The sequence below is a fragment of the Eumetopias jubatus genome, unplaced genomic scaffold (genome assembly GCF_037043125.1).
Source record: "Eumetopias jubatus isolate StellerSeaLion01/CBP00866 unplaced genomic scaffold, mEumJub1_p1.0 scaffold_14, whole genome shotgun sequence".
Classification (NCBI taxonomy): Eukaryota; Metazoa; Chordata; class Mammalia; order Carnivora; family Otariidae; genus Eumetopias; species Eumetopias jubatus.
The window spans coordinates 352,244-367,869 of NW_028274820.1; the positions used below are offsets into that span (position 1 = coordinate 352,244).

Here is a 15,626-nt window from a genome sequence, read left to right on the forward strand (position 1 = left end):
TCTTCCCACTTTGTTCTTTTTAAGGATTCGGGGTCCCTTGAGATTCCATGTGAATCTTAGGAAGGATTTTTTTCCATTTCTGCAAAAAAAATGTCATTAGGGTTTTGATAGGGATTGCATTTAATCTGTAGATCACTTTGAGTAGTACTGACACCTTAACAACATTAAATCTTCCAATCCATGAACGTGGAATGTCTTCCCAGTTATATCTTTAGTTGTTGCTTTTTTCCTTCAGCTGAGACAGAAGAGATGATTTATTGTACACATGTTACATTGTGAAGTAAAGTGAAAACAGATTTAGTCCTGAAAGTCAGAGGTCCAGGGCAAAGACCAAAAGGGACTGTTTTGGTATGAACAAGGTGGCCCTCTGAAAGGTGGTCATTGCAGTCAGATGGTGATGGATAGTCTAGATTCATTGACTCAAGCTCTAGAAAGTAGGCATGCAGTCCACTGATTGGTACCAGCGTCCCTGGCCTCTGGCTTTTCCTTGTTGCCCTCCTGTGGCTTCCATGGATGCACAAGCTAGCAGTTTACTTGAACCTCGGCCTCCTCTTTCTTCTTTTTCTTCTCATACTGAGCGTTTGCCTCTCCCTCCACCTGGCTGGCATGGCGTGGAGGTTTTCAAGAAGATGGTGCTGAGGCTGAGAGAGCCTATCTATTGTTTTCAGCAATGTACTTTCGTTTTCAGCATACAAGTGTTTTGCATCCTTGGTTATGCTAATTCCTAAGTATTTTATTCTTTTTGATGCTATGTAAATGGATTTTTAAATTTTCATTTTCAGGTTGTTTATTGTTAGTGTATAGAAATGCACCTGATTTTTGTATGTTGATTTTGTGTGTATCCTGCAACCTACTATGCTGAATTCATTTATTAATTCTCGTGTGTGTGTGTGTGTGTGTGTGTGTGTGTGTGTGTGTGTTTAGTGGAATTATTAGGGTTTTCTACATATAAGATCATGTAATATGCAAGAAAAGCATTTTACTTCTTCCTTTCCAATTTGGAAGCCTTTTATTTCCTTTCCTTGCCTACTTGCTCTGGCTAGAATTTCCAGTACTATGTTGGTGAAAGCGGGCATCTTCATCTTCTTGGTTTTAGAAGAAAAGCTTTAAGTCTTTTACCATTGAGTTTGATGTTGGCTGTGGGTTTTCCATATCTATATTTTAGTATCCGAGGTACTTTCCTTCTACTCTTAGTTTGTTGACTGTGGTTTTTTTTTTTTCTTCACATGAAAGGATGTTGAATTTTGTCAAATACTTTTTCTGCATCAATTGAGATGATTATGTGGTCTTTTTTTTCTGTTAATGTGGTGTATTACAGTGATTGATTTTCATATATCCAACTATTCTTGCATTTCAGAAATAAATCCCACTTGATGGATTTATGAACCATTCGGTGGAATTACAAACCAAGGTTACAGTAAGACTAGCTGAGTTGGAAGGACACATTCCTCTGTGTTTCTCCTTTATCCCACATTCACAATACTTCTGACATAAGATGTGTGGGTTTTCCACACATTAAGCAATTCTCTGTGACACCAGCTGAGTGTCCCATCAGGCACTTCAATTCTGACATCATCTACCTGGGGTTACTGTCAGATCTCACAAGGAAGGGCTCAGACCCACAAGACCACCCCCACCTCAGCTGCCAATCTCAAGTTCCAGCTGTAACCTATACTTCTGACCAAAGAACTATACATCAGAGTTCCCACAATCCTGAACCTTGGGTTTCATAATTTGCTAGAATGGCTCATAGAACTCAGGGAAACACTTAAGTTTACCATTTTATCATCTAAAAGAATATGGCAAAGGAGACAGATGAACAGCCAAATGAAGAGATATGTAGAGTGAAGTCAGGAAAGATCATGAGCCTCAGGAGCTTGAAGTTATGAAGTTGGCCCGTGTCACCCTCCTGGGATGTGGATGTATTCATTGACCTCAAAGCTCTCCCAACCCCATATGTTAGGGATTTTTATGGTGACTTTATCACATAGTCATGATCAATCATTAGCTCGCTCTCTAGCCCCTCTCCCCTTCTCAGAGGTTGGGGGTGGGCAGGGCTGAACACTCCACACTCCTAATCATGGCTTGATCTTTCTGGTGACCAGCCCTCCCCCTAAAGCCACCTAGGAGCCCACTCAGAATCCCCTTATTAGAACAAAAGACATTCCTTTCACCCAGAAATTCCAAGAGATTTCGGAACTCTGTGTCAGGAACTGGCATCAGAGGCCAAATAGTGGGACAAAATATGTTCCCGGTGCTCTCGTTACTCAGGAAATTACAAGGGTTTTAGGAGCTCTGTGTCAGCAGTCAGGGGCAGAAGCCAATATATATATTCTCTGTTATTTCACGCTAGCTTTTATAATTGTCCATGTATTTTTACCTTTACTGGAAATTTATTTCTTCCTCTGGCTTTGAGTTACTGTCCAGTGTCCTTTCATTTTCTACCCAAAGGACTTCCTTGAGCATCTCTTGCAGGGAAGACCTAGTGATGAACTCTCAGCTTTTGTTTATCTGGGAATGTCTCCATTTTCCCCTCATTTTTGAAGGACAGTTTTCCAGAGGTAAGATTCTCAACTGGCAGGTTTTTTTTTTCTTTTAGCACATGAATCTATCAGCCCACCACCTTCTGGCCTCCAAGGTTTCTGCACCAGATGGCGTGGAGGGCGCTTTCTTTCGATGCATCCTGTGAATCCAGGGGTCTGTCCCCTGGAGTGTGTCCACACAAGGTTGGGTAGCAGATCCTGTTAAGAGTCTTTCCAGGGAGGTTGAAGAGTCTTTGTCGAAGTGTCTCTTCCAACAAACGAAATCTCCGGGTTGCAAGGTGTGATGCTCCAGGTCACTGTGTCCCGGGAACGCACTGTGAACGGTGCTCCCCCAAAGCAGGACTATTTTAATCGGAGTAGTTAGGCCTTTACCATATTAAACATATCTCCTTTTTTATCAACTGTGGGCCAGAGGAGGTGTCTAAGTGTGTACTGGACGCCCTGTGACTGCCTCAAAGTATGAGAATCTGTGAGCTCCCAAGGGGGTGGATCCGAGATGTAGAGGCCAACAGCCATGCCAAGGTATTTGGAAGGTCTTTATGAATTTTGCCACTTGAGACCTAACAGTGCTGTTAGCGCATTTGATTAACCCTGAGGACTGAGCCTGATATGCTCAGTGAAAGTACTGTAGAGCCAGTCAGACTGCACCGGCTTGCCTGTGGGTTCCCAGATAACCATAAAGTGTGAGAGGGGCTCCCTAGGTAGGGGGTAATCTTTTCTAATGGAATTTTATTTATTTTATTATTTTTTAAAGATTTTACTTACTTGACAGAGAGAGACAGCTACAGAGGGAACACAAGCAGGGGGAGCGGGAGAGGGAAAAGCAGGCTCCTGGCTGAGCAGGGAGCCCGATGCAGGGCTCGATCCTGGCACTCCGGGATCGTGACCTGAGCCGAAGGCAGACGCTAAACAACTGAGCCACCCAGGCGTCCCTCTAACAGAATTTTAACCACAGAAGAAGTGTTGGCCTATCTACAAAAGGAAGCTTTGGTCCAGCGAGAAAGCAAAGGAAACGTGACTAAAACATATTGATATCCATGAGATGGGAAAGCTGTATGAGGCTCATTCATATGAACCGGGTTCTCTGGATTATACTTTGGGCAGCTGGGACAAACGAGAAAGGCACTTGTGCCCTTATTCATATTTGTCCACCGATGTCGGTTCATGGATGCTACCATTTTGTCAGTAGACCAATGGTTTAATGCATGTACAGTGGTAAGTAGTGGGAACTGTAGAGTTTCTGGTAGGGCCAGATTGTTATTTGGCCTAAACCAGAGTTCTCTCTTTATGGATCCAAAAATTATTAGATTTCCAATATTGTTTTTCCTTTCTTGGGACCAGTTGTTGGGCCTCTCTTGTCAGTTTTTCCAAATTATCATTTGGGAGGATGTCTCTTTGGACTGCAACAGAGGTTTGGCTTGAGAGCAGTGTTTTCGGCAGAAATATCAGTGGGGTGGTTTACTCTAGCCCCCAGGGAGTCGAGTCTGGAACGCCCGGGAACCTTAATGTCAGCCAGAGCAGCAGAAGTGTGGTAGCTAATAAGCTTTGGACACAGGAGCCTTTCCCCCCCCCCCCCCCAGCCCCCGCAACGCAGGGCTTGAACTCACAACGCTGAGATCAAAACCTGAGCTGAGATCAAGAGTCAGACCCTTAACTGACTGAGCCACCCAGGTGCCCCACAGGAACCATTTTTAATCTTATCCCATTGGAGCTAAGGACGCCTTGGTGTTTCCATAATGTTCCGAAGTCCTGAGCCATCCCAAAGGCATGCCAGCCATCAATATAAATGTCTGCAGCCTTGCCCTTGGCCAAGGCACAAGGTCAGGTAGGCATGGCAGGCTGAGTAGCCAGCGGTCCTCCTCCGTGACTTCAGGAGGAAGCTGCAATAGCACACCCAGCACCATACTGACCATTTTCAACCTCTAAAGAAGAACCATCAGCAAATCCTTAAGCACCTGCCTTGGCGGGAGGAGTTTTCTATCAGTTGTCACAGGGATTCAACATTAAGCAGCTGTGAAGGGTTTCATCTGGATCCAGATGTCCTTGTTTCAGGATCAGATGCTCTAGGCATCAAAACTGAGTTTGAGCAAACTACACTTTTTCTTTGGAGACTGTAGGTCCCTTTCAGGCCAAAAGTTTTGACGGGGAGGCTGCCTTCCTGTGAAGAGGTCCAAGCAGGGAGCAGAAGAGCAAGTCATCTACACATTGTAACCAAGTCGAGGCTGCAGGAAACTGTGTGTCATCCGAATCAGCCTTTGAAGGACCCTCTGTGTCACCCTGGGGCATGACTGCCCAGCTATCCTGCTGTTCTTCCCGAGTGAAGGCAGAAAGACACTGGCGGTCCTTATCGAGTGGAGTACTAACCATGCACCCCATAGGTCAATTACGCAGAAACCTTGCTTTCAGTGGGAACGGGTGCCAGTAACACGTGGGAGCGAGGAGCAACAGGGTCCTGAGGGGTAACGACGTTACTTACTGCTCAGAGGTCCTGGCCATTGGGTTTCCTTTCCAGGTAAAGTAGGGCTGTGACTAGTACAGGGGATCGTGAGGCCCTGAGCCTCGAAATTCTCTATCCTGGGCTGGATGCCCTGAAGGGCTTCTTTATTTATAGGGCATTGATTAATTCTAGGGAGAGGTTTTAAGGGATCTATCTGAGTCTTGTTGGGAGGTGCACTGTGCATTTTATCAATAGCAGTTGAGGATTTTGTCCAGAAAGAGGGTGGTAGCTGATCCAACAGGACTACATGATCGGTGTCCCCAGACTCAGCTACGGTCCCGCCAGAGACAGAGCAAACAAAAGACATCAGAGTGTCATTTAATTCTGCTGGTTGGCTATTTTGATCGCTGCTATCAGATTCTGGAATTATCTTCCCCTTCGGGGAGAAAGAAATTCTGGCATGATACTTCTCTAGGGAATCTCAACCCCGTAAAGGAGTAAGGGCAGAGGGATTGAGGAGAAAACAGTGAGTACCTCTCGAAGGGAATGGGTTCAAAGGCGGGAACCTGTTGAGGTTGGTTGGAGACCCCCACCACTTGAACCGGTTTGGTGCTCCGAGGGGCTGCTCTGCAGCTGTGGGGCTGGGCACTGAGAGTATAGGTCCTGTGTCACTAAGGACAGAGAGATTCACTCCCAATTTGGAGAGTGGTTTCTCCAAGCCAATTAAGAGACAGGATTGGGAGGCGGTCTCTGTATCCCTCTGGGAGCAATGGCCACCGCCATCCAGTCACCTGTGGCCCAGCGCAGGGTCCCCATCTTCTGAGCGGGCCCCAGCAAGGGGGGCTGTGGATGGAGGAACTCGAGGTGGTCCAGACCAGTCAGCCCTGGCAGGGGCCAGCGGGACGGGGCAGCAGCTGGGCTGCACCGGGGAGAGGGGCACAGGAAGGGGGGAGGAGGAAGCAGGGAGTGAGGAGGGGGTCCGGGGAGAGGGTTGGTGGAGGTGTTGCTGATGCAAAGCAGGGCAGGCCGGGCTGACAGAGTTCTATTTTGGTGCTGTGTGGCTCTGTGCGTCAGCAGCACAGCCCTGTGGGGCCGGTCCCCAGATGATGAGGGCCAGCAGCAGGTGGGAGGTCAGGGGCTGTTCCAGACCCCTGGGGCGGGGTGACAGGCAGGAACAGTGCAGTGGGATGGGGGCGGAGGGGAGAGGAACTGGCAGGTGTCTCTCCTCCCTGCAGCCACCCCCTAAGGCGCAGGGCCCAGGGAAACAGGGCCCAGACCGCTCCGGGCAGCAGTCTCTGTGGACCCACAGAGTCTACAAAGGCTCCTGGTCTCAGCTTCCAGAAGTCTAGAGATTCATAATGCCACCCTATTCATTCACTACATATCCCCCCTGAGCACCTGCCTCGTGCCAGGTGTGGTACTAGAGGTGGACATGTCCCTGTCCCCATGTCGCTTTTGGGAAGCCAGGCTGCCCTACGTCAGGCTGGGCCGGGCACGCCCTGGGTGCCGAGCGGCCCAGACCTGACTCAGGAGGTGGCTTCCTGGGGAGGGGATGCCTGTGTTGGAGCCTGAAGCCACGGAGGCCAGAGGCCGGATGGAGGCTCAAGCGCCTCAGCCCTGGCTGCCATCAGGACTGTTCTAGCACCTTCTGGCTCAGCCCCCTCTAGCCTGGGCCCTCCATCAGAGGCCCTGGTCCCAGTAAGTCTCTAATCAAAACCCACACGGGTCTGGGGTGTCCATGAGTGGTGACCCGGTTGGAGCTGGCCTCAGTTCCTATAATGGAAGGTCAAAATGAATAGAAGAAACTCAGTTTGGGGTTACTACTTCATAAGGTTGGGTGATGTCTGTCTGTCTTCAGCAGGATATAGCATAAACTGGTGTGTCGCTTTTGCGTATAACAAGCCGCCCCATGTCTTCCTGACTACAACAGTTTCTCATTTCTCACGGTGTGCAGGCAGCCCCCGTCTCTTCTTGCCCGAGCGTGCACATGGCCACAGGACTGGGGTCCCTCTCCCAAGTGTCCAGCCTCAGCTGGGAGGGTTGAGGGCCATGCCTGTCCCTCATGTGAGCTTTTATCCTGGGCTTGGTCTCAGTGTGGTGGCCTCTGGCTTCCCAGATGTGAGGGTGGAACCACCAGGCTGCTCGAGGCCCGCAAGCCCCCAGCCAGCCTGGATTCCTGGGCAGACACAGGCTGGGCCTTCTGATCGGAGCAGATCCACAGAAACTTGACTCGCCGGACCCCGTAACTACCGTGTGACTTCTCTCGGGTGGTGTGTGGACACTGCCTGTGGCTTCCAGGGGACCTGCCACCCAGAGGCTCTTGAGACCGGCACCTTTATCTCTGGCCTTGCCTCTCTGCCCCTTTGTGCTAGGAAATGGTCGGGTCCGCTGAGCAGACAGCACCCCAAGACAGCCTGGGCCACCAGCCCATCCCCTGGTACATCCGCACGTCCCTCCACCTGTGCATCTGGTCAGAAACATGAAATCCAGGGTCGCGGTGGCCCCTGCCCCGTGGCCATGCCCCGTGGTCCTGAACTAGAACTAGTGTCACGGGGACCTACTCTGGGCTGCGAGGAGGCTGGGAGGGCGTGCTGGGTGCTGTCAAGAGCTGAGTCATTCGGATGTCTTTGTTTTCAACCCCTGGGGACCCAGTGCGTTGGTGGGCTGGTTGGTGCTCCCTGAGAGGGACACCCACACCCGCCTGGCTCTGTGTGGCCGTGGGTAAGTCACTTGACCATGTGGTGCCTCGGTTTATCTGTGAGGTGGTGGGGGGGGGGTGGTCAGACTGCATTGGTTAGGACCAGGCTCTGCTGTAAGCACAAGAAACCCCCAATCACAGGGCCTTCGGTCATACAGAAGCTAGTTTCTCTTTGTGTTAGAGACGAATGGGAGATCCAGGTGCGGCGCGGTGCCCCCAGCTGTCCCGGGTCGGGGGGGGTCCCCATGGCCATGGGGATCACGTGCCAGCCGTGTTCCAGGGGGGCAGGGGGAGGAGGGCACACGAGATTCCTCACGCCCTGTCCTGAACTTTATCCATGGCGTGAACGCTGGAGCAAGATTGTGTGCTTGTCAGCTCTGGGGGCATAGGGGTAGGGCCCAGGCTGGGGGCTGAGGGGTCCCAGGAGAAAATCAGGAACCCCCTGGCCACCCCTCCAGCAAGCCTGCGGCTCTGGGGGATGGAGCTGCAGGCCCAGCTGGGGAGGCAGTCAAAACAGAATCTGCCAATGCAGAAAACCTCTCCACAAAAGTCACTGAGCTTGGTGCTCGTCACCCCATCACCGGCAGCCGCCCCATCCGCACGGTTCTCCAGGGAGAGCACCAACCACTCACGGGGACCTGGCTTTGCTGATTGCCTTTTTCCGGGGGAAAACCACACTTGTCCCCTCTTTAGAGCCAGAAGTAGGCTTGCTGGAGTCCCTGTGCGTGAGGCTCCTACCCTCCCAGGAAACTGGGAAAACTCAAAGATGCAGCTCCCGGCTGCGTGGGGATCTAACTGGGTTGTACAACTGGCCAGAGGCTTCTTTAGCCGTCAAAGAGATGGACGCAAAAGGAGGTAGGGAAAGAACTTACATGTTCTCTAAAGAGAATGCGCTAAGAAAAGGGAGGAGAAAATCTGTTTCCTTTTTCTGCACCTGGGAGTATTAACCTTGTCTTATTTCTAATGTGCATTTTCCTGTACAGACGTCCCTGCCGGCCACTACTCAGAGCCCAGGTGAGGGACTCCCAAGGCCCAGGGGGTTCAAGGGCCTTCCTGAACAAAAGCGTTTGGGGAGGGGGGTGTCTCTCAAGAGACTGCATTTCCACAACCAGCCCCCCTGTGAGGTCTGGGCTGCTGCTGGGGACGTCAGCCTTTGCATCTAGGCCCTGCAGGGTGTTGGGGGAGATGGGACGGTGTTTCTCTTGCAGCCCCTCGAACGTGAGCCCCTGGCAAAGGAGGAGGAAGGGGCTGGAGCTGTCGGAAGTTCTCCCAGAGAGCCCTGGGAGATCCTGGACATGGTCCCAGTGAAGGCAAGAGGCTGGGAGACCTCCTCTGAGTAGGCTGTGGGTGAAGTGAGGTGAGAGCACCACAGGACCAGGAGCCCCACTGCCTGGGTGGGGGGTGGTCCTCACAGCAGCGAGGCTTCCAGGGCTCGTAGGAAAACAGGAAGTCGGGGATTTGGCTTCCCCTTGGGGAAGCACAGGTGGCTACAGACCCTGAGTCTCCCAGCTCAGGGGTGTGTCCAACACCTCGGGTGTTGTGTCCAATAAGGTAGCACTTTGAGGCCTGGCCCTCTGTGAGCACGTTTGTGTGGTCTCTGCTCTCTGGAAACAAAACCTTCCTTCGTTTCTGCAGAACACGTAGATGCAAGCCTGCACAAACAAAATGGGCTTCCTTTGGGCTGGGTTGAGCAGGCTGCCTGCTCGGCGGGGAGTCTGCTTCTCTCTCTGCTCTTGCTATCTCTTCCAAATACTAGAATCTTAAAAAAAAAACAAAAACAGATTTTATGTACTCATTAGTTCACGAGGGGACCAATAACATGTCACAGCTGGTTCCGAGGAGGATTCAAAGAGCAGATGCAAAGACAGCTCACCCTTGAACAACGCAGGGGTGAGGGGTACCAACCCACCTCCCACAGTTGAAAATCCAGTTAAAACTTTTGACCCTCCCCCCAAAAAGCTTAGTACTAACAGCCTGCTGGTGACTGGAAGCCTTGCCGATAACATGAATGATCAGGTAACACATATTTTGTGTGTTGTGTGCATTGTGTGCAGTGTTCTTGCAGTAAAGTAAGCCCGAGAAAATAAAACGTCAGGAACATCGTAAAGAGGAGGAAATGTAATGCTGTCTTATATTTATTGGGAAGAAATCCGCAGGTAAGTGGCCCTCTGTAGTTCAAACCCGTGTGTTCGGGGTTGAGGGAACAGTTCTGGAATGCTGGAAGGAACTTGCTCTCCTAACGGGTGCAAAGCTGGCTTCCTCCGCAGAGGAGGGGGGACCACAGGTGGTCACGTCTAGGGACGGGAGCCCGTGGCCTTGCTGTTGGTCACCTAGAGGCCCCGCAGAACCAGCCAGGGGCTCTGCTGCGTACCTTTTGGAAGACACCCGCGATCTTTGTGGTCCGCTGCGTCTTTTACAATGCTTCTCTGCAGAGGCTTAAGTTACGATATTACCCCTTACTTTTTTTTTAAGATTTTATTTATTTGAGAGAGTGAGTGCGCACGCGCGCGAGAGAGCATAGAGGCAGAGGCAGAGGGAGAAGCAGACTCCCCGCCGAACGGAGAGCGCAACGCAGGGCTCGATCCCAGGACCCCGAGACCATGACCCGAGCCGAAGGCAGACACCCAACCGACTGAGCCACCCAGGCGCCCCAGCCCTTACTTCTTGAAATCAGTTTGTTGAAGAAGCAGAACTCCTATGCGCGAATCAAGGATCGTAAGCCAGCCTGGTTGTGATCCCCGCCCCCCATCCCTGCTCAGGCAGCTCCAGGACCGTCGTGATCACGAACAAATAGGAGAAAGTGCTAGGACTTTAAATCTCAAGGCTGAACGTCGTAATTAAAATTGCCAAGTCCCAGATAAAAACGAACACCGAACACCTCTCCGGGTGAAAATGCCTTTCGTCTTGCTTGCCTTCGAGGAAGGAATTGTTCAGCTCCTCATCTCTTCCAACCTCCTAGCTGGGGGGCTGCAGCCAGGCTTGTGGGAGGGGAGGTCCGACTTCGTGCAAGGGGTTGCCTCTCTCCCTCCTCGCCCTCCTCCTCTGGATAGGATATCCCCCTACTACCTTCCAGTTCCCAAGATGAGCCGTGTTCCCCTCCAGCCCCTGGTTTCTGCAGATGAAGTGGGGGATGGGACACCAACAGTCTTTTCTGGAGAAAGAACACCCCCTCTCTCCAGCCTTTTACTGCCCGCCCCCCCACAGGAGGCCCGTTCCTATCTCCTTTGGAAGTCTGCGTGCGCTCTGGGGCGGTGTGGTGGCACCTTGTTTGCATTTCCAAAGTGAAGTTAAGTGTGTGTTTTCAGATGGGTTCACCCACACACACACACACACACACACACACACACACGTGCAGGGAGGCCCACCAGTGGGGCCCTCGGCAGAGCGGATGCGGAGCACAGGGCCCACCATGTGACCATACAGAGCCCACCAGTCCCTCTCCTAGAGATGTGTCCTCATCTGTAAACTGGGCACACGCCGGCCCATCATCGAGCAGCAGTCTGGGGTGGGCCGAGCTGAGCCGGCGAGGGGCGGGGTCCCTCGGACCCCCCTGCCAGCCCCACCCCATCCGTCACAGACAGGCCACCACCGCAGGTGTGATTTGGAAACATTTATTGCTGTGTCGGCACAGGCTGGCCCCGGGTCGCAGCCGCACCAAGCTCACTCCTCCTTCTCGTCCCCGTGGGTGATGATGTAGCACAGAGACTTGTAGTCGATGTCCCCTGCCAGGTCCATGGGCGTCAGGGCGAACATCTGCTCCACCTGGGGGAGGCCATGTAACAGGCAGCCCGGCCAGGGAGGCCTGGGGCGGCCAGTGGCCATGACCTGAGACCTGTGACCCCTCACCCTGTCCCCTCTCAGCTCCAAACCCCAAACTCAGAGTTACCATGTTTCTGTTGTCTGACTCTGGGCAGGCGAGGGAAACAGGGGTGGAGGGTGGGGGTCTGAAGGGGGCTGTGGGTCGGAGGGCCCACCTCAGCCATGGGGTGCCTCCATATCCTCTCTGCACTGCCCTGACCCTGCACGTACAGAGCATCTTCCAAACGCTGGAGGTGCCACTCTCTCATCCCTGGGCCTTTGCACACACAGCTCTCCCAGCCTGGCACACCCTCCTCCCTTCTGACTCCATGCCCTTCACCCTCTGGGGCTCATGGAGGTGGTCCCACACAGCCGTGCTCCGAGCCCACGAGGGTGGTGGGTCACCAAGGCCTGCCCAGTGCCCTGCGGGGCAAGGGCCCTGTGAAGGGGTGGGGAGGGTGTTGAAGGAGCCCGAGTCCTCACCTCGGCCAGAGAGAACTTGTCTGCCTGGGTCAGGAGAAGCTGCTTGAACCTGGGGAGAGCCGAGGGGTGGCCCAATGCAGGGGGCGGTGAAGGCTCCCCTGGCCCAGGCGGCCACCCTCACCAAGGGCCTCCCCACGGTTTCTGCATGGTGCCCCTTCCCCCTGCTCACACTTACTCATCCTTGTTCACCACACCTTTGCCGCTGGGGTCGAACATGCGGAAGGCGCTCAGGATGGCTTCCTCAGGGTCTGTCCCTGGGAGCCCGGGGGAGCCAGGTGAGCAGCCGTGCCCACCCAAGAGGACCCCAGGGTGCTGGGGGCCCGCCACGTCCCAGAAGAGGTGGGAGGGTGTTTCCTGATACAGTGTCCCTTGGGGCTCAGGGAGGCCAAGACCCGCTGTCCTTGTGGGCAGGCCTGGCCAGGAGACTGGGATTTGGGATTTGGGATTTGGGAGGGAGGCTGAATTGGGAGTCAGGGTGACCGGTGCCCATGGGTCTGGAGGGGAGGGAAAAACCCCACAGGCCCTGGGTGGGCCAGTGCCAGGGAGTGTCCAGTTGAGTTCTGGGTGGGGCTTAGTCAGATAACAAGCTGGGGGGACCCAATCCGGCCCAGGCTGACCATTCAGCTTCTCCCCGAAGAGTGTGAGGAAGACGGTGAAGTTGATGGGACCCTTTCCCTCCTGCAGCATGGCGTCCAGCTCCTCTTCTGGGACGCTCACCTTCCCTGGTTGGGGGTGGGGCACGCCATGGACATGGGGCCTGGGGGGGGCCCAGGCCGGCCTTCCCTCCTTCTGGGCCTCAGGGGGTGGAGAAGTGTGAAGGGATGGGGAGCTGCGACCAGTGGGGTAGGGGTGTGTGTGCACGGAGACAGATGGGGAGGGAGGTGTGAGTCGGGAAGGGGGAAGGCGGGCGCTGCCAGGCGGAGGTGGGGGGGAGCTGTGCTTTCTCCCACGAGCTAGCTGAGCCAGAGCGGCTCCCCTGGTGTGAGCAGGCCCCACGAGCAGGGGGAAGGCAGAAGCACTCACCGAGCTGGGAGTAGGTCTCCCGAAGGTCTGACTTGCAGATAATGCCATCCCGGTTCTGGTCGATGCAGCTGAAGGCCTGCGAGGTGGGGGGCACAGCCTCCAAGTGGGAACAGCCCCCACCCCAGGGAAGGCCAGAGGTGGGGAGGGGTCCTGGAGCGTGGAGGGTGGAGCAAGGACAGGGGCCAGGACCACTGACTACCGAGCAGAGGGGGTGTATGCAGGGTGGGGGGCCAGGACTGGTCTCAGGCCATTGGGGGTGGGGCACTCACTTCCTTGAACTCCTGGATCTGGGCTTGCTCGAACATGGAGAACACATTGGAAGAGCCTCGCTGGGCCTGCTTGGTGGCCGCGGCCTTGCCCCGGGTCCCTGCCTTCCTGCTGGCCTGCAACACTGTCGGTGGGGAGAGGTCCTCTGCCCGGCTCCCCAAAGACTCCCCCCTTCCCATGCACACCCCCTGAGCATTTCCAGGAGAGCCTAGGTCAGGGTCCTCTTCCTACCTCTGGAGACTAGTTCTCCAGGCCCAGTGCAAGCACAGAACTCCCTGGCTCTCTTCCCCCAGCCCACGGGACAGCCCCTGGGAGCCTGCTGGCCTCTGGCTACCCCACCGGGCACTCACCATCCTCTCTCTATGGCAGCTGGGTTGCTGCAAGGGGCCCCCAGCCCCTTTTATGTTTCAGCCTTATCACCTGCAGCGCCAAATAAGGACAGGAAGAGAGGACAGGCCCAAACTTGGCAGCCCTGCCTGGGCTGGGGGAGGACAGGGCCCCAGGCAGATTCCAGCCACGTTCCTGGTGACCTTCAGGCCCCCTGATGTCTAACATCCCGGCATCCACCCATCCAGCAGCAAAGGCTCCCAAGGGCAGAGCTCACAGGCTCACAGCTCTCGCCACTCTGGGTGCTGAATGAGGTAGCCCCCTGCATAAGAAGTCTCCCCTGTGACCCCCATCTGACTGTCCCTCCTGCAGGTCCAGCCCAGAACCCGCCCAGTCCAAGAGGACGGCGTTCGGAGGGCTGGCCTGGGGCCTCTATTGGGCTTGGGAAGGGCGGTGGGTGGTTCTGAGGATGGTCTCTGGCCTGAGACCCCTAGGGATTCCCAGAGGTTTGGGTGGACGGTGGTCCTGGCGTCTGACGGGGGCAGAAGGCAGCCCTGAGCTAGTCGTGGCCCCAAACAGAATCTGTGTGTGAGGCTTCTGGAGCACGGTACATGACCTGGACCCCAAGGAACCCCCTGGACCCCCAAGAAAGTGGTCATGAGCCCTTCATGTGAGGCTCTGCTGTGCAGCCAGGGGTCAGACACCCTCTGTTCTGCCCGGGCTGCAGGCTTGCCTGCTTCTTTAGGGCCCGGAGAAGGGCTGGGGGTTGGGGACCTTCTAGAACTAACGTTGGGGGCCCATTGGCTGCCCTCTCGGAACCCGGAGCAGAGGAGAGGACCCACTGGCTGCCCACCCTCCCTCCCCCGGAACCTGGCTCTGCATGGCTGCCCCTTGACCCTGGGGGGACAAATGCAGAGACCAGCTGGTAGAGCTGGAGTTTGCATGGTGAGTAACACCCAATGTCCCCTGTGTAACAAGCGTCGGACAATAGCTCCTTTACCCTCCTGAAATGAAATTCATGAAACGTATAAACCACCCACAGAGAGAACTTAAAAAATCAATAGAATCCCCTGAACTGCAAGGAAAAGAATGACTAGGAATTAGTTTAGGTCAAAACGGGATCCGATACGAGCGCCGAAACACGAGTACCGCGGATGAAGTAACCGGAGGCTCGCACGACGTTCTAATGCGTATTTTAGATTCAAGAGAACTAAAAAGATCTGACCCGATCCCACAGGAGACACCCGGAAAAACGAGGGAACATCTCAGACCCGCAGCTCTGGGTTAAGTTCTGAATGAAATAACAGTCATTCCGGCTTTGTTGGGTAGTTCCTCTCACCGAAGATCAAGCATAGATTCTAATCCTACAAACGTGTGGACGTGTAACAGGGCGTAGCTGGGAGATGGCGCCGGGCCCTCGGCTAACTCAGACTAGACTCGTCACCCAGAAGTATCTGGAAGGGCCTCAGCAATCACGTGACTTCGTGTTTCCCTCTCCCCCGCCCATCACTGCCACAACCCAAGTGGCTCCAGGCGCCTGTCGCACTTCTCGGAGCAGCACCCCGGCCCCCAACTCCTTCCCAGGCACCCCCAGGGGCAATCACAGCCCACAGGTCCACACGCACAGCCCACAGACGGTTAGCCGGGGGCCGGGGCAAGCCGGTGCGTCTGACCACCCGCCCGCCGATGCCACCTCTATCCCTACAGCCCGTGTGTCCCTTCACACTCCCTGGCACGGCTGGCTGGAGGGGGTGGCGAATTCCGAGGCACCCAGGTTGTAGAGCATCTGTGCACCTGTGACCACGTCTCCATGTTGTCCCACAGTCCTTATGCACAAAGATCAAAGAACACTTGTCAACGCCATGTTCTAAGTTTTTAAAACGTTTACTTAAAAAACCACACAGTCCCAGGTTGGGCATGAGAGGCTGGTGTGGCACACAGAAGTCTGGTGAGAAGAGAGAGGCCCGGGTGGTCCCTTGGGCGCTGGGTGCTGACATCTTTTTCCAGGCCAGCCCTGTGGGAGCTTAGGCCTCCACCACGGAGGTGCCCC

The 15,626-nt window shown here is 54.4% G+C and overlaps 1 protein-coding gene across 2 annotated transcripts; it reads right to left on the bottom strand.

Annotated features, from left to right (window-relative positions):
* Positions 1 to 11,338: 11,338 nt before the first annotated feature.
* Positions 11,339 to 13,359, bottom strand: MYL7 (myosin light chain 7). Of its 2 annotated transcripts, none has more exons than XM_028095402.2 (6): positions 13,252 to 13,359; positions 12,983 to 13,058; positions 12,577 to 12,681; positions 12,135 to 12,213; positions 11,960 to 12,008; positions 11,339 to 11,440 (listed from the first exon to the last, which is right to left on the bottom strand). In XM_028095402.2, the coding sequence occupies exons 1-6, from the start codon at positions 13,285 to 13,287 to the stop codon at positions 11,339 to 11,341; spliced, it is 447 nt and encodes a 148-aa protein (XP_027951203.2). In that variant the 5' UTR covers positions 13,288 to 13,359. The 2 variants fall into 2 exon arrangements, with proteins under 2 accessions (XP_027951203.2, XP_087874406.1); XM_088018280.1 differs by having other exon boundaries at positions 11,339 to 11,450; positions 11,958 to 12,008.
* Positions 13,360 to 15,626: the final 2,267 nt, after the last annotated feature.

Bases quoted from the DNA above. Each gene is read 5' to 3' on its own strand.
- MYL7 (XM_088018280.1), bottom strand. From the start codon at position 13,287: ATGTTCGAGCAAGCCCAGATCCAGGAGTTCAAGGAA. The intron at 12,214-12,576 runs GTCAGCCTGGGC...CCGGGCTCCCAG, and splicing joins CTTCGGGGAGAAGCTGAATG to GGACAGACCCTGAGGAAGCC. The intron at 12,009-12,134 runs GTAAGTGTGAGC...GGCTCTCCCCAG, and splicing joins GGTGTGGTGAACAAGGATGA to GTTCAAGCAGCTTCTCCTGA.